The 25,622-nt window shown below is 46.9% G+C and overlaps 1 protein-coding gene across 1 annotated transcript in view; it reads right to left on the bottom strand.

Moving 5' to 3' along the window:
- Positions 1–415: 415 nt before the first annotated feature.
- EBAG9 (estrogen receptor binding site associated antigen 9) overlaps positions 416–25,622 on the bottom strand; it is a 185,544-nt gene continuing 160,337 nt past the window's right edge. The window contains exon 8 of the mRNA XM_085605081.1: positions 416–941. Coding sequence (XP_085461207.1) covers positions 821–941 — 121 coding nt within the window. The 3' untranslated portion in view covers positions 416–820. The remainder of the gene's footprint in view (positions 942–25,622) is intronic.

A 25,622-nucleotide genomic window follows, 5' to 3' on the forward strand; every position in this document is an offset into this window, starting at 1 on the left:
GAGAAATCCCGAGACAGTTAGAAAAGTACTCCAATAAAATGTAGGCATTAAAAGCGGACCCTTTGTTGAATGGAGGAAAATTTGACTGTCTTTAAACAAAAATTGAGATCTAGTAGAAACAGTGAAAGAAAAGTACACTTTGTATAAGACACTTTCATTGCCAATGCAGTACATAAAATTTGAGATAAACTGGACTTCAATATTGCTTCACAGGAAATTACTAGTTTCTAAATTTATATCATACTGAAAAGGGGAGTTGTAGTGGAGTTTGTGTGTGGCGGTGGGAATTATGGGGGAAATGAAGAAAGAACAAAACAAATAGTGAAGCCTTTTGTGATAAACCACCTACTACATTTTAAAACCATCCAATTGCATTTCATTTATGTTTACATTTTCAGGCAAGATAGAAGCAAGGTTACTTTTTTGTCTTTATTTAAGTATTCCACATATTTCTGGAAAGCATAATAGACAGAACAGTAGATTTCCACCAAGTAAATATTTACACCCATATTGTATTTGAGTTCCAAATACTACTCTGCAGAGCTATTTAGCCATAACAACAGTCTCTGTAGTAGTCAGATTTGTAACATGGCGGGCAGAGGATAAAACTGGAATGCTGTCCTAGAACAGGATATCAGAATGTCTCATAATTCCAGCTATCAATTGTCCAAGATACTTACAGAGAGAACTCTGGATGTGTATACAACCAGAGTCTCAATGTTCTAAAAACACTTTCAATCAATAAAAAATGATGTTTTTTCTTTTTGAAGTAAAATTATGTCCTCCTCTGGTTGACGAAGTTGTAGCAGTGCAATGATTGTTATGATAGTTTCACGCCAATTTTGCTCTGATCTTTTTTCATTAACCTTTGGGCTTCTTTTTCCATTTTCTTTCTTTGTTGCTCCGCTGTTCGCTTTTCTCGCTCAGCTATTTTCTGCTGGCTAAAATTAAGAACACAGAAAAGATGGATCCAGTTTGTACTCAAATAGGTTAAAAACAAGCAACTTCAACAGTTCAAAAATACAATAGGAAATTTTGGAAGTGAAAATCCCAAGGAACGCAGCTCATAAATTACAAACACAAGGATAACCTAAAGGAAGCTCTGCCTCACCCTTAAAGTAAAAGTATACTGATCATGTTGGATACAGCAGAACCTTTGTTTTTGCAATCATATAATTTCTAAAGGCTATTTTATGAGTTATTGTATAGTCTCTTACTTTGTATACACCTCCTTCCTTAGGAGCTCATATGTCTCCATCGAAACAGTTCTGCTTAATTTATTATGTGGTTGTATCAGGATGATGATAAATATTTGTTTCCAGAAGAAATCCACCTTCGTATTGTGAATTATATAAATTAGGTGGTCAATGAGCCCTCGATTAAAGCAGATACTACTGAACAAACAATAAATTTAACATGCCCCAATTTACAAAAAAGTTAATATTTAGTTAATAGTATTGTCCAAAAAAATGCAGATCATAAACTCAATAGGGAGAGTAGCACATGCAGGATTTGAATTGGAAAGGGCCATGGGTTCTGTACTCGTAGCACATATTAATAGACATAGAGACCACTCGCAGCAAATGGGACTCCAGCATAAATTAAGAATTTAAAACTACCCAACACCGATATTAATTTGAAATTCCAAAGAGGCTTATCTCCTGAGAAGACTGCAGCTTGTGCAGAATGCTATAGCGTGACTTCTTTTAAAGCTACCCAGAAAGACTCACATCCAACCTCCCCTAAGAGAACTTATATGCCTCCCTATTAAAGAGCGGGCGAGGTTTAAAGGACTCATCATGATACAAAGCCTTTTAACCATTCCGGTCCCCAATATCCATCTAAAAGGACCATTCCCTATTTTCCACCCAGATCACTCCGCTCCTCTGACTCTTTTCTGGTGGTGATCCCCAAGTTTAGAAGGAAAAGAAGGGGCGGCAGCTTCTACTGTTATCTAGCTTGTTAAGACTGGAATGCCCTTCCACAGCAGTTGTGGGAAGCTGAGGATATTTCTGTTTTTAAAGGTTTGCTCAAAACCTGGCTTTTCAGTTCTGCATTTTACACTCCATGACACCATGTATCAGTACCTAATACAGCGCCGAGTCACTCAATGAATAGCTGTTGCGCTCTACAAATCTTCCAGCTAGATAGATAAGAGGAATGAACATTCTAGCACAGTGCAGCACAGTTTAGAATTTATGGAAGGATGTATCCTCGAAAAGAAAATAGGTTATTGGAAATAAAATCATTGAAAACAAAGAATTTACCCCAAACAGATGACAAGAAAATAGACACTCAAAATCACATGATTCATTATTCTTCAGAAATGGAAAAATAAGTCATCTTAAACTAAATGAATGGATTAATAAAATGACCAAATATGCAACACTGTAACTGTCATGTTGATGACTACAAATGGGCAGTATTTCCACAATAAAGTGAGTAAAACATTATTGGGGGGTGGGGGGGATTGGTCGTGGGGGGGGGGGGCTGCACTGTGTAATTAACATAGTTGCACAATGAGTGATATTTTTACCTAACTCGGACGTCATGTTAATGATTTGGACTTGGATATGGATTTAGATCTACAGAGCTTGATATCTCCAAAAGGTTAAAATAAAGTGATGTTTGAGTTAGGTTAAAATATCACTAATTTTGCCTTGTTATAAACTTAAAATAGCACTGACATTCAGCATTTATACTTAACAGAACTAGCTAACTATAACTTGCACCTCCGCCATAAACTGCCTATGAACCCACATATTGCATCATCCCTCTTTTCCATTGGCTGGCGTCGCCGTTTATGCTAAACAGTGGCCAGCCATTGGAAAAGAGCGTCTAGTGACGTACACTTTTCTCTTTTAGAGCCGTCCCAGTTGGACTGGCTCGCTTGCTTTACGTTTGTAGCAAAGCCTTTTCTTGTCTTTATGGGGCCATGTGTTTCAAACACATGGCCCCATAAAGACAAGAGATCACCGCCTGGAGCTTCATAAAGCTCCGACGTCACGGCAAGCCGCGCTGGGATTGGCCCAGCCTCGCAGGTTTCCTAGCAGGCAGCGGAGAGGGGGGCTCGTCTCTTGTTTTGCACGTTATTCCGTATCGTTGCTGATGCGCGAGCGACAGCAGCGGGTGGAGTGAGCGGGTCCGAGGGCAGGAGGAGGGCCAGCGGGCTGCAGACGAGGAGGACCCGGCAGCAGGTGAGGAGGGGACACGGCGCTCTCTGGTACCCCCCTACCCCCGAAGCTGTGGCCTTGCCTTCCGCCCCCATCACTCATGGCCAGACCTCCACTCAGCTCTGCCCTCAGCGCGCGGGAGACTGCCCTGAAACCCCCCCAACACACACTTTGCTACAGCTCCGCTTAGAATCTAGCCATCAACACGGACATCTGCCTCTCTCCAACCCTCTCCTCGTAATGGCATCCAGTCCATTCCCTCTGAACCCTGCACTCAACACAGGAACCTGCCCTCACCCCCACACTCCCAGTCACACCTCTACCCGGCTCTGACCCTCACTCTGAACCCTGCCTTCACCCCCACACTCCAAACCAGAGCCCCTCTCGGCTCTGCCCCTCACTCTGAACCCTGCACTCAGCACAGGGACCTGTCCTCACCCCCACACTCCCAGTCACACCTCCACTCGGCTCTGTCCTTCACTATGAACCCTGCCTTCACCCCCACACTCCTAGTCACACCTCCACTCGGCTCTGTCCTTCACTCTGAACCTTGCCTCCACCCCTCACTCTGAACCCTGCACTCAGCACAGGGACATGTCCTCATTCCCAGTCACACCTCTGCCCTTCACTTTGAACCCTGCCCTCTTCACAGGGACCTCCCTTCCACCGGACTCGTAGACCACCCTCTACCCAGCCCTGCCGTCAGCACATAATGCCCCCTTTGGCCCTGCCACTTACTCCGAGGCCTGGCCGCCCCCCACCCCCCCCCCCCCGGACTGCTAGCCAGACCTCCCCTCAGTGACCTGCTATTGCCCCCACTCCACACACAGCCTGACTTCCACTCTAAGCCATTTCATCGCGCCCACCCTCCTAACCAGAACTCCCCTCAGAGACCTGCTATTACCCCCACTCCAAACACACTCTTAGCCAGACAACCACTTCGAGAACTGCCATTCACCCCAATACATTACCCTGTACTCCCGGCCCCCAATACTCCTTCGCCTGGAGCCCTGCAATTAGCCCCCTCCCCACACACACACCTAGTCAGACCATCGCTCAGATCTGCCTTTCACCCAAAGACATTACCTTGTACCCCCAACACGCCTTCACCTGGGGCCCTACAATTACCCCGCCTCCACACACACACACACTGCTAGCCAGACCATCACTTCGAGGTCTGCCATTCACCCTTGCCCCCCAACACTCCCCGCCATACCTCCAGTCCCCCCTGCCCCCTTCACGGGGATCTGCCTTTACCCGCCCCAGGTGCTCCAAGGTACTGAGACCCGCACTCTCCTCAAGGTGTGCAGTACTGTGAGCGAGGGAGTGCGGGGGCTCCTCGCCAGCGATGGACGGGGCACCCCTCAGAAAGAGTACAGTACTGTGAGCGAGGGGGTACTGGGGTCTCCTCGACAGCCAAGGACAGGGCACCCCCCGGCGGGAGTGCAGTACTGTGAGCAAGGAGGCACGGGGGCTCCTGGCCAGCCAAGGATGGTGCACCCCTCAGAAGCCGTGTAATCTGGCATTTCGGTCTGTTTGGGGCAAGGGGAGTCGCATGAAAGCTTCCAGGAAGCACGAGTTTGTGAATAGAGTCCAGGCTTGAACCCCTGCCCCGGTGACATGGAGTCACCCAGTGTCTTTTCTAGCACCCCCCCCGCCCTCCCGAGCCCCGTCAAACCCTGGCTCATCCGGGTCGAGGGGCGGGTAGGGCCCACCGGTTTGTGGAATCTCTGACCTCTGTAGCAGATGGGGAGTGTTTTGGCATCCTGAGAGAACTTGTGCAAGGACACAAGCCTCTTCTGAAAGCATCACATTGGAGCAGCACCTGGGAACTTCTGCAGCGCTGCATTACAAAACCTTAGGCTTCAGTGTGCATCGGCAGCGGCCTAGTCATGGCTGGCAGCACGGAGAGACGGGCAAAGGGCCTTTGTTAAGCGTTTATAGAATAAACACTGGCAAGCAAACGGGCAGTTTTCCGTCTGTGCTTAAAAATTAGAAAAAACTCCGCGGCTAGAAGTCTGTACTCCCCTCCAAGGCCCTGCCGCGTGCTGTGTATTTGTGGTGACGGCTTGAATTGTCCTGCCAGCTTTAAGTGGACGTTTGCAGCATTTATCATGCGGGTTTTTTCTTTCCGATGTCCCGTTGGAGCTTGAAACTCGCTGAGACGAAAGCCCCCGGTGGCCGCACCAACCCGTCTTGAGTCTGGCAAGGACGGGGGCGAGTGCAGCAAGCAGTGCCTGGGTGCGCCTCGAGTCAATCAATCAGAGCATTTATATAGCGCACTACTCACCCAGAGGTTCTCAAGGCGCTGGGGGAGGGGGGTCCGCTACTGCTCGAACAGCCAGGTCTTAAGTTACTTCCTGAAGGCGAGGTGGTCCTGGGTCAGGCGGAGGTGGGTCGGGAGGGAGTTCCATGTCTTGGCGGCGAGGTAGGAGAAGGACCGTCCCCCTGTGGTGGCTCTTCAGATGCGGGGGACGGCGGCGAGGGCGTGGCCGGTCGATCGAAGCCGGCGTTTGGGAGCGTAGAAGTTGAGGCGGCTGTTGAGGTATCCTGGGCCTTGGTTGTGTAGGGCTTTGTGTGTGTGGGTGAGGAGTCGGAAGGTGATTCTCTTGTTGACCGGGAGCCAGTGCAGGTCTCTCAGGTGTCCGGAGATGTGGCTGCGACGGGGGATGTCCAGGATGAGTCGTGCTGAGGCGTTCTGGATTCGCTGGAGTCTCTTCTGGAGTTTTGCGGTGGTTCCGGCGTAGAGGGAGTTGCCGTAGTCCAGACGGCTGGTGACGAGGGCCTGGGTGACCGTCTTCCTGGTCTCGGTGGGGATCCACCGGAAGATCTTACGTAGCATGCGCAGGATGTTGAAGCATGACGAGGAGACGGCGTTGACTTGTCTGGTCATGGAGAGGGAGGAGTCCAGGATGAAGCCCAGGTTGCGTGCGTGGTCTGTTGGTTTGGGTGCGCTGCCTAGGGCGGGGGGCCACCAGGAGTCGTCCCAGGCGGAGGGTGAGGATCCCAGGATGAGGACTTCCGTCTTGTCCGAGTTCAGTTTCAGGCGGCTGTTCTTCATCCATTCGGCTACTTCTTTCATCCCTTCATGAAAGTTGGCTCTGGCGGTGTCGTTGGTGAGGGAGAGAATCAGCTGGGTGTCGTCGGCGTAGGAGAGGATGTTGAGGTTGTGCTGGCGTGCGATGTCTGCGAGGGGGCTCATGTAGACGTTGAAGAGGGTTGGACTGAGCGAGGAGCCTTGAGGAACGCCGCAGATGACTTCGGTGGCTTCAGATCTGAACGGGGGGAGGCGGACTCTCTGTGTCCTTCCGGCGAGGAAGGAGATGATCCACTCCAGTGCCTTCTCCTGGATTCCGACGTTGCTGAATCGCTGCACTAGTGTACGGTGGCAGACAGTGTCGAAGGCCGCGGAGAGGTCTAGGAGGATGAGGGCTGCTGTTTCTCCGTTGTCAAGCAGTGTTAGGATGTCATCGGTGGCTGCGAACAGGACGGTCTCGGTGCTGTGGTTGGCCCGGAAGCCAGACTGCGAGAGGTCGAGGGAACCGTTCGTCTCGAGGAAGGCGGCCAGCTGCTTGTTGACGGTCTTCTCGATGACTTTTGCAGGAAACGGGAGCAGCGAGATGGGGCGGTAGTTCTTGAGGTCGGTGGGGTCGGCTGATGGCTTCTTTAGTAGAGCGCTGAGTTCGGCGTGCTTCCAGCTCTCCGGGAAGGTAGCGGTGTCGAAGGAGGTGTTGATGATGTCCCGCAGGTGGGGTGCGATGACAGCGTCGGCCTTGTTGAAGACGTGGTGAGGGCAGGGGTCGGTAGGAGATCCGGAGTGGATGGAGTTCATCGTGCGGACGGTGTCTTCGGTGCTGATCGGGGTCCAGGCGCGGAGGGTGGTGGTGGGGGGCGGTGGTTCGGTCGTGGCGTGCGTCGGTGGAGTGCTGAAGCTGTTGTGTATGTCCGCGATCTTGTTGTGGAAGTAGGAGGCGAGGGAGTTGCAGAGGTCTTGCGAAGGGGTGATGTCGTTGTTTCCGGCGTTGGGGTTGGAGAGCTCTTTAACGATGTTGAAGAGTTCCTTGCTGTTGTGTGCGTTGTTGTCCAGTCGTTCCTTGAATGCGGTTTTCTTGGTGGCGTGGATGAGTTGGTGGTGCTTTCGGGTGGCGAGCTTGAGGGCAGTCATGTTGTCCGGTGTTGGGTCTCTGCGCCATGTTCTCTCGAGGGCTCGGCAGTTCTTCTTGGAGCTCTTGAGTTCGTCGGTGAACCATGGGGCTTTCTTGCTGCCGGGTCTGCTAGGCGGGGTCTTCAGAGGGGCGAGGTCGTCTGCGCAGTTGCTGATCCACTTCGCGAGGTTGGTGGCTGCCTGGCTTGGGTTCGTTGCGCTGGTGGGAGGGTTCATGCTCAGGGAGGTCGCGAGCTGGTCGGCTGTGATCTTGTTCCAGCTTCTGCGTGCAACCTGTTGCTGGTGGTGGTGGATCGTGGTCCTTCTGAAGCTGAAGTGGACGCAGCTGTGGTCCGTCCAGTGGAGTCGAGTGAGACTGTAGCACCTACATTGACACATTGGCGCTGGGGCGGATGGCCTGGGCTGCGGTGTCTGTTCCCACGGTCAGACTCCCAGCACTGGCTTGTGCAGAGCTGCCGTGGTTCGGGTCCAAGGCAGCTAGCTGAAAGGTCGCCCCGCCGGATGTAGCGTCAGGCAGGCCTCTGTAGCGCTGCGATGAAAGGATGTGGGCGAAACCACAGACCGGAGGCCCTTCACCTCGGGCTTGCACTTGTGGCACCGTAGAAAGAGTGCGAAGCATTAACCAGATCTGTCAACTCAACCTGCACACATTTACCGTGTGTGTGCCAGCCCCAAAATCTTATGGTAATGGTAGGTGCACACCAACAGCATCAACTGCGGTTTAGCAATTTGAATTAGTATTCTGCGCGGACCAGGGTATCGCTGACTGATCCACCAGCCTATTGGAAATAGACTGAGAAAGTGTTATCCCACCGGGTAACGTCCCCTGATTGCACAGCCAAACTCCCGAAGGAGGTTCGTCCAATGTTGTTCAGCAAATTGACAGTAAGTCAAGGTCCCATAATGTTTATTCTACACAATACTTGAGATCAAATTCGAATTATTTCAAAGGATAGTATCATCATAGACATAAATGAGTCGGGTTGTTCAAACCCAGTGCATTTCGGGCGAACCCTTCGTCAGGGGAAGTCAGATCTGAAAAATAATGAAACAGAAAACCACTGATGTAAACATTGCCCACAAGTACATCTAAGGGTTAGTAGTGAAGTGCAAAGCAAATCAATACTGTAAGCACACAGTATTTATTTTGAGGGAGTCGGGGACAAATTCGTGTTTTTCGTGGCCTTATGTGGATTACCTGTACTCTTGTATTCGCTGTCTCAAAGGCTAAATGCAACTTGCAACAAGCATTGAAAGTGCAATAGGCCTTTTATTAAGTTAAAGCCATTTGCTTTGCTAATGGTATTATATAGCAAAGCAAATGGCTTTAACTTAATAAAAGGCAAGGCCTATTGCATTTTCAATGCTTGTTTAAAAATGTTTTAAAGAACGCAAAATGAGGGCTTCTACCTAGTCACATTTTGAGGATTTTTAAGTGTGATTTTGTAAAAGCTTGATTTTTCTCTGGTTTTGTGCTCTCTCTCAACTATTGCCATACCAACATACCCAATGACAAGACTCCGCAGCAATGCGGAGATGCTCGTACGTCCGGATTCTGGATCTCTCTACAGTGCTGCAAGACCATCGTAAAAGTATGAACGTTAGGTTTAGTATACTACACTAATTTATTTTTAACTTTGAGGTTTAGTAAATGGGCCAGATTATGAGTTTCCATGGTGTGTTCATATATTTAAAAACAACTTTATTTTGAGTTTTGCAGTCTCGTCTCGCGGAGTACCTGAGAACAGTGTCACAGACTTGAAAAACGTATGATCGTTTGAAATCACCATCTCCATTTCTTTCTACAAGGATCACAACTTTTGAAACTTATTTGGGGGTAGCATTTCGCTGGGAACACTTCCAATTTTAAGGGGGGATTTTTCCATTTTTATGTTTTTTTGAGTCAACTGAAATCCGCAATGACATCAGGAAAACATAGTCCAGATGAGATAGAGGAGGAAGAGCAACGTCTCATACCATAGAAGGAGTCACTACTATGGGATTTTTTTAATCATCCCATCAGGTCCCAAAAAAGTTAAAGCAAAAATTTCCACTTTCAAGATCGGTCATCAACAATTCAGCAAATAATGACTCTTTAGGCACGTCTAAGATGCTAAAACATATGTGATCAATGCATTGCCGGATATTTGCCCAAATGGATCGCTTACGTCTGAATGGGGAGGAGGCCTCAGCATCTGGCACAGGACCATCAGCTGGACAAAGTGCACCATCAAATCTACCCCAGAAAAACAGTGGCCAAATACCAGCCAACCAGTACATGGTCACGTAATGTAGCCAGCGCTGGATAGTGGTGACAGGAGAAAAAAGCACTGCAGCAAGAAATAAGCTTGTCATCAACCACCAGTGAAAGCAAAAGTAGCAGTTCCTTCTGTTACAACTCCAAGTTCAGAAGCAAAAGCTTTAGTTTTCCGTTCAGACCCCAAAAATAAATGAAAATCAATTTTTTTTAAAAACTAAACATTGTTAAAAAAAAAAAATGCTTCTTTTTAACGCCACCTTTACAGGTTTAAACATAGAAAAAGTTTATGTTTGTCAAGTCTATGTGTTTGAGTTTTTATCTGTGTGCATGTGTGTGTGTGTGTCTGTGTATGTTGTGTGTATGCATGAGTATGTCTGTGTTGTGGGTGTGTTAGTGTTTATGTAGGTTTCAGTACATGTGTATGTGTTAAAACATCTAAGAAGGAGCCAAGGTGGATGGTATATGATGGATGGTATACATTTATGCCACTGAAAAAAACAAAAGGTTAAAGAAACGTTATAGTTAGATGAAAATGTTAATTAAAGCATACCATTTTAATAAACAAAGCCACTAAAACCCACCAGTTATAGTTATCTAAAGTAAGGAAAATGCTAGTTACCAGTATGCATCTGTTCTTGGCATGTAGAGCTGCAGAATGACATACTTGTGCATAGATCGCCATCTGGTGTTGGGCTCGGATGTTTGCAGTTTGTTGTCGTCTTGGAAGAAGTCTTTGTAGTCACAAGACTCCCTTGGACGATACTGCGCATGGGCATCGACTCCATCCTCAGATTGTTTTTAGCCATGAAGGGAAATTATGGAGTTTGTAAGAAACAGAAAAGATGTCCATGTGAAATGTATCTAAGTAAGATGACACTGGAACAGATAGAGGTACCGGAGAGGCGGGTTGGCGTATGTCATGCTGCAGCTCTACATGCCAAGAACAGATGCATACTGGTAAGTAGCATTTTCCGTTTGAGGCGTATGAGCTGCAGAATACATACTTGTGCATAGACTGTATAGCAGTGTTCTCCCCTAACGGTGGTCACTTGTATCTGTTGCAGTGGCCTGAAAAAGTGTTTTAAGAACAGCCTGGCCTACAGAAGCCTGTTTTGCCTGCACGTCTAAACAGTAGTGTTTGGTGAAGGTGTGTGGTGTAGACCATGTTGCTGTCTTGCAAATGTCATCTAAGGGAATGTTCCCTAAGAATGCCATGGAAGCCCCTAGTTTGCGTGTTAGAGTGTGCTCTAGGGGGAATTGTTAATGTGCGTTTTGCTTTCTGGTAGCATATTTGAATGCATTTGACTATCCACCTGGCAATTCCAGCTTTGGAGATGGGGTTGCCTTTATGAGGTGGCGAGAAAGCTACAAACAGTTGGTTTGTTTTCCAAAAGGGTTTAGTTCTGTCAATGTAATAAAGTATAGCTCTTTTAACATCAAGTGTGTGAAGAGCTCTTTCTGCTACAGAATCTGGTTTTGGGGAAAAAGCGGGCAATTCCACAGATTGATTAAGATGGAACGCAGAAAATACTTTGGGAAGGAGTTTTCGATTTGTTCTAAGAACCACCTTGTTATGATGTATTTGTAAGAATGGTTCTTGAATGATTAAAGCCTGGATCTCACTTACTCTTCTGAGAGAGGTGATTGCGACTAGGAAAGCTACTTTCCATGTAAGGAACTGCAATTTACATTTGTGTAGAGGTTCAAATGAAGGACCCATGAGCCTAGTAAGGACAATATTTAAATTCCACACTGGATAGGGTGGGATTGTGGGAGGAATTATCCTTTTAAGGCTTTCCATGAATGCTTTGATAGCAGGTACCTTAAACAATGACAAATGTCTGTTTTGTAGGTAAGCAGCAAGGGCAGCAAGATGTAGTCGTATGGATGTATATGCTAGATTACATCTTTGTAGATGCAGTAAATAGCAAATAATGTTTTGAATTGAAGCATCTAGTGGGTCAATTTTGTTGTTATTGCAGTAAATGACAAATCTTTTCCATTTGGCTGCATAACAAGCTCTAGTAGTAGGGCGTCTAGCTACTTTAAGAATGTTCATACAATCCAGTGGGAGGTTGAGGTAACTGAACTCTAGGACTTCAGGAGCCAGATCACCAGGTTCAGTTGAGCTGGATCTGGATGCCTTATCTCTCCATGGTTCTGTGTGAGAAGCTTTGGGGAGAGCTGTAGTTTTTGGTGTGGAACTACTGAGAGTTCCAGGAGTGTTGTGAACCATGGTTGCCGGGCCCATGTTGGCGCAACTAGGATCATCTTTAGAGACTGTTGTTTGAGCTAGCGCACTACTAATGGGATGAGCGGGAGTGGCGGAAAAGCGTACGCAAATCTGCCTGACCAGTTCATCCATATCGCATTGCCCATGGACAATAGGTGTGGATACCTGGCGGCGAAGGTTGGGCATTTTGCGTTTGCGGCGAACAGATCTATGTCTGGGTGGCCCCACATCTGAAAAAATGGATAAAGAACTTCAGGATGAAGTTCCCATTCGTGTATCTTCTGTGTGTGATGACTGAGCAGATCCGCAATCTGATTGTGTACTCCTGGAAGATGTTCTGCTAGAAGGTATATCCTTTGAGGGATGGCCCATCTCCATATGTTTTGCGCTAGTCGAGAAAGCTGGAAAGAATGTGTTCCTCCTTGTTTTTGTATATAATACATTGCTGTCATATTGTCTGTGCGGACAAGGACAGTTCTGTTGAGATGTGTTTGGAATGATTTTAATGCTAGAAAGATTGCCAGTAATTCGAGGTGATTGATGTAGAGCACTTTTTGTTGAGGGGTCCACCTGCCCAGAATTGTATGGTTTAGGAGACGGGCTCCCCAGCCGGTGAGTGATGCGTCCGCTGTTAGCACTATCTGTAGAACTGGGTCTAGGAACGGCCGCCCTTTGGAAAGGTTTTGTGTGTTACACTACTGCAGAGAGCGATGTGTGCAGCTGTCCACCAACACCAGATCTGAAAGTTGACCATGAGCCTGGTTCCACTGACGTGCTAAGCATTCTTGTAAAGGGCGCATCTGAAGTCTTGCATGAGGTACTATGAAAATGCAAGGGGCCATCATTCCTATAAGCTGCATAAACACTCGAGCTGGTAGTGAGTGTTGAGGATGAAATTTTGTTATGAGGGTTTGTATACTGGCTATCCTGACTGGATCGGGTTATGCAAGGGCTTTGGAAGGGTCTATTGTGGCCCCTAGATACTGATGTATATGGGACGGCTGGAGATGCGATTTGGTGAGGTTTATTGTGAACCCCAAGTTGTGGAGCAGATGAATTGTTTAGTGAGTGTGGTGAACACACTGACTGTATGACTTGGCTTTTATTAGCCAGTCATCCAGGTATGGAAACACATGAATTTGTTTTCTTCGCAAGTGGGCGGCTACTACCGCTAGACACTTTGTGAAGACTCTGGGTGCTGTGGTCACTCCGAATGGGAGGACCTTGAATTGATAGTGCTGACCGTCCACTACAAACCTTAGATATTTCATGTGAGCAGGGTGTATAAGAATATGAAGTAGGAGTCCTTGAGATCTAGAGTGGCAAAGAAGTCGCCTTGTTGGAGTGTGTGAGGACCTGTTAAAGAGTGTTAGAGAGTGATTATGTGAAAATGAGCTGATTGTATGTAGATATTGAGAGGTCTCAGGTCCAGTATTAATATAAGAGTACCGTCCTTTTTTGGGATGAGAAAGTAAAGGGAGTAAACTCCTGTGCCTTGATGCTGGAGGGGAACTGGTACTATTGCATGTTTTTCAAGAAGTGAGAGAACTTCCTGTTTGAGGAGCGTTGATGTTCCGTGGACATTGGACGTTGTTTGGGCGGTATGGTTGGGGGAGTTGTGTAAGTTCCAGTCAGTAACCATACTGGATAATTTGTCTTACCCACCTGTCTGTAGTGATGGAGTTCCAGACAGGTAGGAACTGTGATAGTTTTCCTCAGACGGGAGTGGAATGGTCTGGAGGGAGCGGAAGGAAGTCATTGTTTGGTAGTAAGGGAGGTTCGGTTGTTGTTACCTCGACCTCTCCCCATGTTATTATTTTCCCAGTAACCCCCCCTAAAATACCCCTTGTTGGGGGATGTTTGTGTGGGACTCTTGTAGGAGGAGGAAGTAGTGTCTGTGCTAATGTTTTTGGATCCGTCCCTATAAAAGGAGCAACGAAAGGAACCTAGTGGTGTCTGAAACTGTAATGCTCCCATAGATTTTTCAGTGTCTGTGTCTTTTTTCATTTTCTCTAGAGCAGTGTCCACAGCTGGGCCAAAGAGGTGTTCTTGATCGAACGGCTGATTTAAGATAGTTGTTTGCACTTCCTGTTTAAAACCAGAAATGCACAACCATGCATGTCTGCGAAGTAAGACACTGGTGTTCATAGATCTAGATGCGGTGTCTGCTGCATCGAGGGCACATTTGATGGATGCATTTGTAATTAACTTGCCCTCTTAGACCAAGTTGTTGGCCTTAGCTTTGTATTGGTCAGGTAAATGTTGAATAAGATCTTCAAGCTCATCGTAGTGAGCTCTGTCGTATCTGGCAAGCAATGCTGGTGCATTAGCTATTCTCCAGTGATTGGCTGCTTGGGCGGAAACTCGTTTACCTGATGCATCCAGCAGTTTAGACTCTTTGTCTGGGGGTGGAGCATCAGCAGAGGTTTCGGAATTAGCACGTTTTCTTGCATTGGAGACTACCAAAGAATCTAAAGGGAGTTGTCCTTTAATGTAGATTGGGTCGCTAGGGGCCGGCATATACTTTTTATCAATTCAAGGATTGAGAATCCTGGTCCTGATAGGGTCTTTAAATATGTCTGGTGCATGTTTAATGACACCTTTAAGTATGGGAAATGTATGTATTGTTTTTTGTGACTGAGCAAATGTGTCCAGTAGGAACTCTTCATCCATGGGTTCTGAATGTAGTTCAACGCCATGGTATTGCGCAGCCCTATTAATGAGCTGACTAAAACCTATATTGTCATCTGGGGGGATGACTTAGATGGGTATGCATCTGGATCAGGAAGGTCTGGAGGATCTGTGGGATCGTTGTGATGGTCCCATGTATCCTGTGGTGGTGTGGTGTCATCATCATCAGGGTCATCTAAGGGATCCTTATCATGGCCACCCCCATCCCCTAAATCATCCTCATCCTGTGGTGGTAAGAGTGAGTATGGAGAGAGTCTAGGAGAGTGTATAAGAGAGTTTATGGGAGACAAAGGTTTGGTAGGAAGAATAGGAGAAGAGGGTCTTAGGGGTGAAGCTGCAAAGTCTCTCTTCTTCACAGGTACCTCAGAAGAGAGTGAGGTATCAGATTTCCTCTTCTTTGATGGGAGACTGACAATATGGCTTGTTTTAGGGTCCACATGTAATGTCTTTTGTTTCGGATTGACAGGATCTGGTCGAAACAGTTCTTCCTGCTTGTGGTCTCTTTTCGGTGCCGATTTCTTCGGTTCCGAACGAGATTTTGATTTGGTCTGTGGAGCAGTAAGAGGGGTCTTGTGCTCCTTTAGCTCCGAAGTCAGTGCTGAGTCCGAAATCTTCTTCGGGTCCGAAGGTTTTCGGTGTTTGTTCGGTTCCGAGGCCTTATGGTCTTTCGGTGCCGAAGGGTTCGATACCGAGGCCTTTTTGGACGAAACTGGAATAGGGTGTATCCCTGAATTCGGTACCGAAGGTGTTTTATGGGTACTGATATGCGGCTTGCTCGGTCCCGAGCTGCCGGAAGGCTTTTCCTTTGTCTTCGGAGCCGGGCCCGGAGGCGGGGCTTCTGAAGTTTTCCCTCGGTCTCGACTAAGGCCTTCAGATGAAGTTTTGACCGGAGCCTTCTGTTTTTCGGGTGGGGCATTTGTACTCACTCGTTGACCTGGAGTGATGTGGTCATCGGAGTCAGAGTCATCAGCTTCGGAGAGAATGTTGAGCTCCTCTAAATCCTCTGCCTCTGGAACGTCGGGCCTTCATCGAAAATTTCGTCTGGCACCGGTGCAGCCTGTTGAGCCATAACGTGTCGTCGAGCTCGACGATCACGGATAGTCCTTTTAGATCTAAAAGAGGCACAGGCTTGGCAATCCCTTTCCTCGTGTTCAGACGAGAGGCAAAGGCTGCAGACCTTGTGGTGGTCACTGTGTGGCAATTTAGCTCCACACTGGGGGCATTTTTTAAAAGGAGTCCTTTCCATTAGCCGAAGGCCTGAATGGTGCCAAAAGGCCCAGCGGCCCGCGTAGATGACCGGAATCGAGGATTTGGGAGTTAGCGTGTCAAAGGGAACGCAAATTAATCAATACCGCCAAGTGGTGATGGGTTGCGCGTCGAAAATGTTTGGAAACACGGTACTGAACCGGAGCGCAGCAAGTCACATCCGAACCAGATGGCGGAAAAAAACAATCTGAGGATGGAGTCGATGCCCATGCGCAGTATCGTCCAAGGGAGGAGTCACCTATCTCGTGACTACAAAGACTTCTTCCAAGACAACAACAAACTGCAAACATCCGAGCCCAACACCAGATGGTGATCTATGCACAAGTATGTATTCTGCAGCTAATATGCCTCGAACATATAAACTTGTGCCCTTAAGTAAGTAACTTGGGCCATCGCCATGCACAGTGTTATCATCAATGGTGTAATTTGAGATGTTGCAGGGATATTATCAATGGTGTCATAGCACATGCAATAAAGTGATGTAAGTTTGGCGGTAATAAGCAGTGCACGGCTAGGGCACGTTTGAATCTACATGCCACAAACAGATGCTTACAGGGTAAGTAACATTTGCCATTCATAGCATGAGCTGCTGTAGATACACATGCTCTGCATAGACAGTGAAGCAGTACCCTACCTAAAAGTTGTGTCTAGCGTGTGGATGATGCAGATGTCTAAAACAAGGCCCTTAGGACTGTGTGGCCAACCAAAGGCTGAAGTCTAGTGAGACATCCCCACGATGGTGTTTGGTGAATGAGTGAGCAATTGCTACTTTGCATATGTCCACGGGGGTCATGTTCCCAAGGAAGGATATAGTTCAGCCTTCTTCAAGTATGCCCTGGGTGTAACTGGGAGGGCTCTTTTGACTTTGTGACAAAAAGATTGAATGCACTTAACAAGCCATATAGCAGTACTTCCTTTCGAAATAGGCTGGTCTTTGTGAGGCTTGGTAAAGGACACAAAGAATTGGTCTGTTTTTCTTAGGCGTAGTCCTGTCAACGTAATACACGAGAGCCCATTTAATGCATTGAATGTGTAGTGTCCTCTCTGCTACTGAGTCTGGTTGGGTAAAGAAGACAGAGTACTAGTGTCTGGTTAAGGTGGAAAGGAGACACCACCTAGGGCAAAAACTCAGGGGTGGTTCTCAATACTACCCTGTCCTTATTGAACTTGAAAGAAAGGTTCCTGGAATGTGAGTGCCTAAAATTCTCTAATTCGTCTGAGAAGTAAAGGTCACCAAAAAAAAAGCCACTTTTCATGAAAGGTCCTGGCAAGGGCAAGGGTGGAAGGGTTTGAAGGGGCCTCATGAGTCTGGTAACGCTACATTGATATTCCACACATGCAACGGAGGGGAACTTAGGGAGGGTTGACCCTTTTGAGACCCTCTATTAAGGCTTTAATAACTGGTATCAAAGAAGAGGAAGGAGTGCGCTCTATTTTGTACGTAAGCTGCTATAGCAACTAAGTGAAGGCAAATGGGTTTCATTTCTCTATTTTGTTTTCCATTACTATAATAAGAGCGGTACAAGATAAATAGTCAAATCACCATGAAAGGCGAGAAAACCAACAGGGTAGAATGCAACTCCATAATCAATCTGTAGACCAAGCCTTCCTGGAGGACCCACAAAAAATGAGGAGGATTACCGAGAACAGTAGAGTAGAAATCTCCAGGAACCGACATAGGAAATGGGCATGTAGGCAATAAATACTACTCAACTTTAACGGCGGAAAAGAAGAACACAATCATCAAGAGAGGAAGGGTAAAGGAAACATGCTCCATGGGGGGGGGGGGCGAGGAGGAGAGGGGAACACCCACACAGAAGGAAATAAAATAAGATGGACCTCTGGTCCCCAGCTTCTTCCTTTAAGGAAAGCAAACAATAATAGTGATCGAAGTATGGGGAACCTCAGGAGGAAAGGACATGGGAACGAAACATAGGGGTACGCATGGAACATAAAGCAGGATGAAGTACACCATGGATGCCTTGAATCTTTAAGATGAGAGCTCAAAACTTCTTCAAATATCTGCAATTTGTCATTTAGCTTATAAATAAGGCACTCAAAGCATGCCATGTCGTACATGTCGTCCAACCAGGTTCTTTAATGTGGGAATTGGAGTTGACTTTCAGAGTCGCAGCACAGTCAATTTAGTCACCTCTAGGGCAGTGTAGAGCCATCTATTACCATGCTGAGTCACAGAGGGGAGGACAGAAGTATCATGCAGGAGCACTAGTCTGGCGGTCAAAGGTCTGTCTACGATCTTTCCTAATATGGTCCCAGACCTGCAACCAGAAGGTTCACAGCCGGTAACGTTCCCAGAAAATATGGACTATATCACAGTCAGATAAGTCGCATCTTCAACATAGTGAATCTGTACTAAGACGGGTATTGTGTAACCTGGCTGGTGACCAGTGCCAATGGTTAAGGTTCTCCCAAAAAAACTATGCTTAAGGCTGCTTCCAGTAATCCTTTAAAATAGTTCACCAGAAGAGTATCCCAGCAATCATCCAAGAACTGCATTAAGACGTGTTTCCCACCAGGCATGCAGTGCTGATGGAGAGGAAAAACAGGAGTATAGCATTGTGGCATACAGTCCCACAATTTTTCCCCTAACTTTTTTCCAAGTGTAAATATGTGTGCTAGGGAGATCGATATGTGCATTCTCCAGGACATATGATAAGGAGTGGGGCAATTTATTATATCTCCATAGTTGGGAGGATGGAATTGAAAATTCCTGTCTCATGTCAGGGTACGATTTGATGGAGCCGTTAGAGACAAGGTATTAAATGTGGTGAATAACACGAGTATTTCAATTGGACCAGTTAATTTCCTCCCCACCGACAGTGATGGCCACATTGCGCCAAAGTGTGGCCTTAGCGTTTACGCAACTCGAGACTTGCACCAGCCTTTGAGTCTTAGGCTACGTGTACTGAAAAGTATACATGATCAGGTTGAAAAGTGCTCAAAGTGTAATAAATGACAAGGTCCACAGACGTCTGCAATATGTGATGCTCCAGCAACACCCATAAGAGTATGGACCTGAAAGAAGGCAACCAGTACACAGAATGGGCCAGCTGTTGTGCCAACCAATATTCCTCCAGGAGGAGTAAGTTGCCCTTCTCAGATGAGTAGGGGTGCTTAGCCCCCTTTATTCTCGGGTCTACCTGGGCCCAAAATGAATCAGGAGATGGAGTGCTGGATGCTCTGTCAGCAGGAGACCAATATAATGAGAGGCAGCATTCCAAAGATGTAGTTGAATTTGGGGAGGACATTCATCTTGATAATCTGATCCTTACCTCACACGGACAGATTCAGGTCAGAACACCTTTTAAAATTGCACTCCATACAATCCACAATGGATTGCACATTGTCTAGAACCATATCTTCCAGACCCCGATTAATATACACCCGAGGTATTTTAAATGTGACTGAAAACACTTAAATTGCAGGCTACCCAAAGAGGCTCTTGTGGTGGATGGTGTTTAGGCCTGGGCCCGCATTTCGACCAGTTTATCTAATAGCCAGAAAACTGGGAAAAAAAAGTCCAGTTGAGAAATCAGAATGACTGCTGAGGCCAAAGGGTTTGATAATGTCAAGAGAATGTCATTGGCATAATAGAAGTCCTTAATCTCATCGCATCGTGTGAATACCCTTAATGTTGTCATTGTAAATTGATACTTGTATAGCGCACTACTCACCCGCAAGGGTCTCAAGGCGCTTGTACGAATACCGCTGTGGAACCCATCCTGGCTTTCCCTGTGAGGCGTCCACTCCTGGGCACCCCCAAGGTGGAGGCCAGGCATCCTTAGCGTTGTGGGGGCCGTTGTGGAGATTAAGCAAGCTATTGCCCAGAGTTGCAGAGTGGGACTCCATGATTGGAATGGCACCGAGGCGAGAATTATCAGGTCCGTGGAATTTTGAGCTCAAGACCCGCCGAGGCGGGGAATTGAACCCTGGTCCCGGGCTAGACCTCTGCATCAGGGTCTGCCGCTCTAATCATTGAGCCACACTTCACTTAGATCGATTGCAATCACCAGAAGTTGCAGAAGCAATGGGAACAAGGGACACCCCTGTCTAGTGCTGCTGTGGATGTCAAAATATGGGAAGGAGAAACCCCTACAAGTGACAGTGTAAGAAAGTCGTTACCTATGCCCATCATCTCTATGGTTGAAAGAGGTCCCTCACTTGCCAAATAATATGCATGAGACTATGCAAATAATTGGTCGAGGAGCGACCGGGAAAAAGCCCACCCAAGAGGGGTGAATAAGGGTGGTGAACACTTTATTCAAATGCACTGCCAAAACCTTTGCCAAAACCTTAACGTCTGCATTTATCAAAGAAATTGGGCGATAGCTCGAGCATTCCAGAGGGTTCTTACCAGGTTTCGGGAGAACCGAAATTCGAGCCCTAAAGAACTCAGCACAGTGGTGCCAGTCCCCTAATAAACCGAGAAGATGGGGAGGGTCTGGGATTTGGTAGCTTTATAAAATTTTGCCAGAAGGCTGTCCTCATCAGGAGCCGTCTGAGAGCCTCTGTTTGACCAATGTCAAATATCTCATCAGCATGCAGTAAAGCACAGCCTGCCCTACCACCCACGTTTGCCCGAGGTCACTGAGCCCCTATTATCCTCCAAATATATTATTTATATTCTGTGAGGTGACGTTTTTCCTCAGAGTCCTTATATGGGGAGGTATTGAAGGACCAAGGTCCTTGAAGGAGTGGTGTGCAAACCCAAATCTAAGAGCAGCTCTACAGGGCCATGATCAGAGACCCAGCAGGGGGTTATATTTGCATTTGTTAAGTGTTGGTTCACCAAAGTGGTACAAAGGAAGTAGTCAATGAGAGTCCGAATGTAATGGGAACAAGAGGTGAAGGTATAGTCTCTAGCTTGTGGGTGCAAGGTAGGCATGATTCTACATTAGCTCTCGTAAGCCATGCCTGTCTACATCATAGTGCGTGTGCAGCCTGCTCGATCTGTCCAAGAAAGGGCCAAGTGTCACGTTCCAGTCCACTCCAATGATGAATCTAGAGGCTCCAAGTGAAGTCAGTAACCTACCGATCCTAGAAAAAAAAACAGACTTAGATGTCCGCAGACTTAGAGCCCACAATTACAGTCAAGTCCTGTAATGAGAGCACTGTAAACACATAACTACCATCAGTGGCCGCTCAAGTTTGGAGGATTCTATACAAGAGACGTTTATGAAGAAGTATAGCAACGCCCAGTTTCCTAGGTAGACCACCTGTCTCAGCCCAGCCCCGTGATGTGGAGGAGATGATAGAGTGCAGGATCAAGCCCACCCAGTCGTTTTGTAACTTATCGCTCTCTGCTGGGGTCAGGTGGTATTCTTAAAGGAGGGCAATGTCATGTCAGGTTTGTGTTGGCCCAAAAATATGAGAATTTTCTTCCGTTTGATGAAATGTGTCAAGTCATGTATGTTGAGGTAAAATACCTTCACGGGTCTTTGCGGCTGAGGATACGCCATGAGACTAATATATGCTGTAGTGCTGTGATGGCAAATCCCAATTGGGAAGTTGGCCAGCAGGCAAAAGGCTCCCCAAGAATGGGATACCAAGGTAGTGGGGTGCTCTTGAAGGGATGTAGGAAAGGATAAAGGCAATTGGAGAGAAATAACTACCAGAAAAATCCAGTACAAGTGGAGAAGCCGGTGCCTAGAACAAACAGGTCACAGGACCATAAAGGGATACTGAAGGACCCAGAAATTGAACCAGTAAACAGGGTGGGAGAGGATGCACCGGTATCGAGGGAAACAGGGCCGCCAGCCAATGAGGGAAACCCACTGTGGTCCGTATGGGTGGGACTAATGCTCTGGAAGGGGAAACAGCAAGGGAACATTGCCCCAGAAAGCAAGAGTGAGAGCAGATACCACAGGACTCAGAGGCTGCAATCTCACTCGCCCTATCAATAGCGTTTCTCTTGCCTCCCCGAGCCTCCCGCTCCTGAAAAAAGAACATCAGAAATAAATTATGACTAATATACAATACACCAGGTGATGTGCATCCTCGATCCCCTGCAGTATTAAACAATCAAAGTAATAAGAACAAAAGGGCTGAAAGGTTGCCTACTTACACTCAAGGCTCTAAAACACATTATAGAACAAGCTTCACCGCGTGCTACTGGTGTGCCATCAAGTCTTAAGGGGCGATCTTAATTGATCTCTTGGGTGAAAAGACTATCCAGTTATTGGCCAGGCAATTTGGGACCATTTCTGCGTGACTAGTCTCAACATTTAGGTTCATCCAAAGAGGTGGAGGCATATCCTTTTGTTTTGCCCTGTCGGGGTGGGAACGATTAGGCTGAGGGAGCCACAGTGGGAGCAGCTTCCACGTCAGTGTTGTCTAAGGCATCCAAAAAGAACTCCAGATCTTTTGGTTCATAGTATACAGATGTTTTGCCTGAAAAGTGATAAGCATGGTAGTGGGTTCCAATAATCAGTATTTAATGTACTCCTTAAGTCGAGGGCGGAGAGAACTGTTTCCATTTGGCGTTGGTAAGGGTGGAAAAATCCACTACAATAGGAGCAGACTTTGAGCGTTCTCATGCTGATACGGGCCATGTTTTTTGACTTCCTGCAGGATCTCTCTAGCAAGCTGATGCTGTACACAACATGCCAAGACATGGCGTTGACGGGGGTCATCGAGCACACGACTGGCGCGAACCCTGTGAGCTCTAAGGAATTCTAGTGATGGAACAAAGGTAAGGTTCAGAAGATCTGGGATCAACACAACCCAATAAGTGGGGCGTTTCATCCTTTTTCCCAATACGCTCTGGTAGGCCAATAATCTTGATATTGTTGCAGAAGCTGAGGTCTATCAAATCTAAGACTTTCTTAAGATACCAGATACCCCTTACCCCAATCCGGATTGATATCTAAACGTGATTCCATATCCATCAGCTGCCCCCCTAGAGTTGTCAGTCTGGTGTGAAAGGAACTAATGTCACTTTGCAAGGAGTGTACTTCTGAATTTGTTGTGGATGCTAAGGAAGACATCTGTGCAATGGAACCTTTAATCTCAGGCAGTTCGTTTTGGAAAGAAGTGAGGGCGGACTCCAGAAAAGCATGGGTTGAAGAGGAATCTGAGAATGGTGCCTTGACCTGAGCTGTGTTAGCCACAGCTTCCAGGAAAGTGAACTTGTGAGTAGATTTAGATTTTGACATGAGAGGAGGCAAGCAGGAGATTAGGTGAGGTCCAAAGGATGAAGCGGCACAATAAGCCTGAGGCCTTCAGTGCTCAGGGCCCCCGAAGAGGAGCGGTAACATCCATAACCTGCAGAGGGCAGACAAGAAGATGGTATACAAAACAAGAAAAATTCTCCTTTTGAGTTTACTTGAAGCTACAGCCCACAATTTTCCTGTACCACGGTAGTCACTCTCTAAAATATTCCTGCTGCTGATGAATGTTGAAAAAATAAAAAATAAAACCCTCAGATGTGATTCCACAACCCCCGTCTGCACCAGAGTCTTGATTGTATACTTTAACAATGCTTCTAGACTGAGGAGTATTTTATCTGTTATATTATAGTATAATAGAGTCTCAAAGATTGTTGAGCTGCCTGTGCAAATCTTATTCTACAAAATGTTTTGTTAGTTGACAAAACAGACATTTTTTAGAACCGTACAAGCTTGTGTTTGATTTACATCATAATTGCATTTTTTTAAAGCTACTTAAATCTGATTACCGCGTGATAATTCCAGCTAAATGACTCATTACTGCTCTTGGTTCCCTTGTACAGAAGACACTTACTACTTTCACTGTTATTGTTTGACTTGTGTATACACTTGTACCAAATATGCCAGAGCAATGACAATAATGACCAAATTACAACAAAAAAGTCTGTAGTTCCTCCCCCAGTTCAGATGGTGGTGGTAAGTGCCCCCATCATGAAAAAGCCATCAATAGTCTCTAATGCCGCAGATCTGTTAAAGACCGCAATATGGGAATGGCCTTCAAAAGGCTCTGTAGCTGCGGCGGGGGTATATTTCCGGAGTATCCCGGTCTTCAGGTTATCAATGCCGCCACAAGACTGTGGTGAATGCCCCCTGATGCCTCCATCAGTCTACATTAACAAGGACGCGGCTGCTCCCTCACACGAAGGAATGCCAGCAAACTTGCTCAATCCAGCAACATGCCGGATTGTTGAAAAAAGTGCTCCTCCTCCACCCTCCAGAGAATCAATCCCTTATGTTGAGGTCTTCTTGACTCTGCTCGACCGTCAGTGAGCTACTATCTTCAACAGCACCTACCTCCCGTACCTCTAGTGAAGGCATATGAATGTGTAAGGTAGGCCTGACTTCTAGAAATGGAGTAAATATAACATGATATTCTGGACACCAGAATTGGGAGGTCCCAGGTGCCTGGAAATGCAGTAGTGGACAAATCACTTCCACTTGGCTGCATAACAACCACGTGTAGTAGCCTCACACAAGATATCCATACATTCTTGTGGGAGACCTAGATAGCCAAACTCTAGGACTTCAGGTGCAACAGCACGAATGGGGTCTGGATGCCTGATCTGGCTTTGGTTCCTGATGAGACGGTCCAACCTACTGGGGAGCTTTGCAGGGGGACTGAAGAACATATAGAGGAGTGCTGAGTACCAGGTCTGTATGGCCCAGGTGGGAGCTAAGCGGATGAGGGTCTCCGATTACTGCTGCATCTTCCGCAGTATGAATGGAAGAAGAGGCGGAAAAGCATAAGCAAATATCCCTTATCAGTTCATCTATAGTGCGTTGCCCATGGGCCATGCAGTGGGTACTTGGAGGTGAAGCTTGGGCATTTTGTGTTTTCATGGGTTGCAAAGAGATCTGCTTGTGGGATGCCCAGAAGTGGAAGTAGCTGTGGAGAACTTGTGGGTGAAAATCCCACTTGTGGAGTAATTGGTACATCCTTCTCAGCAAGCCGGCAAGGTCGGTATCCACTCCCGGAATACAGTCCATCATCAGATGAATGTGGTGGTGGAGTGCCCAATGCCAAACGTTCTGAGCTAACAGGGAGAGGTAAAGAGAATGAGTGTCACCTTGTTTCCATACGTAGTACATTGTGGTCATGGCATCTGTCCTAACAAATACAACTTTGCCCTGAATGAGAGGTAGGACGATATTGAGAGCAAACAGAACTGCTAGCAATTTGAGGTTGTTTATGTGGGACCCCCGTTAATGTGGAGCCCATGCTCCCTGTTCTGTAGTGAAAATGAGATGTGCTCTCCAGCCACCTTGTTAGGCATCCATGGTGAACGTGACTTGCGGTATTGGGTCCAGAGAAGGGTTGCCTTGCATCACACCACTGCAGAGGGCAGTGTATGATGGCCTTTACAAATGCTAGCTCATATAACAGACCCTTGGCTTGTGATCATTGTGCTTAAAGGCACTGTTGCAACAGACGCATATGTAACCGGGCATGGTGCACTACGGCAATGCACGAGACCATCATGCCGAGGAGGAGCATAACATTTCTGACTGCGAGATAATGATTTGGCTGAAGATGACACTCAAGCTGTTGACAGGCCGAGACCCTTTGCTGGCTATAATAGACATTGCCTGTGATGGAGTATCGTGTTGACCCCAGGAAGGGTTGTATTTGGAGGAGTAACAAATTAGAAGTGATGATGAACCTGAGGCTGTGGAGGAGAGAGATGGTATCCTGGGTGTGTTATACACACTGTGGCTTGCTAGCACTCTTGATCAGACAATCGTCAAGGTAGGGGAAGATGTGTAGGCCTCCTCTTTATAGATGTGCAGCGACTACTGTCAGGCATTTGGTTAAGACCCTTGGGGTAATGGTGATGCCAAACGGTATCACTTTGAACTGGTAATAATG

Source organism: Triturus cristatus, chromosome 5_1 (assembly GCF_964204655.1).
Source record: "Triturus cristatus chromosome 5_1, aTriCri1.1, whole genome shotgun sequence".
Lineage (NCBI taxonomy): Eukaryota > Metazoa > Chordata > Amphibia > Caudata > Salamandridae > Triturus > Triturus cristatus.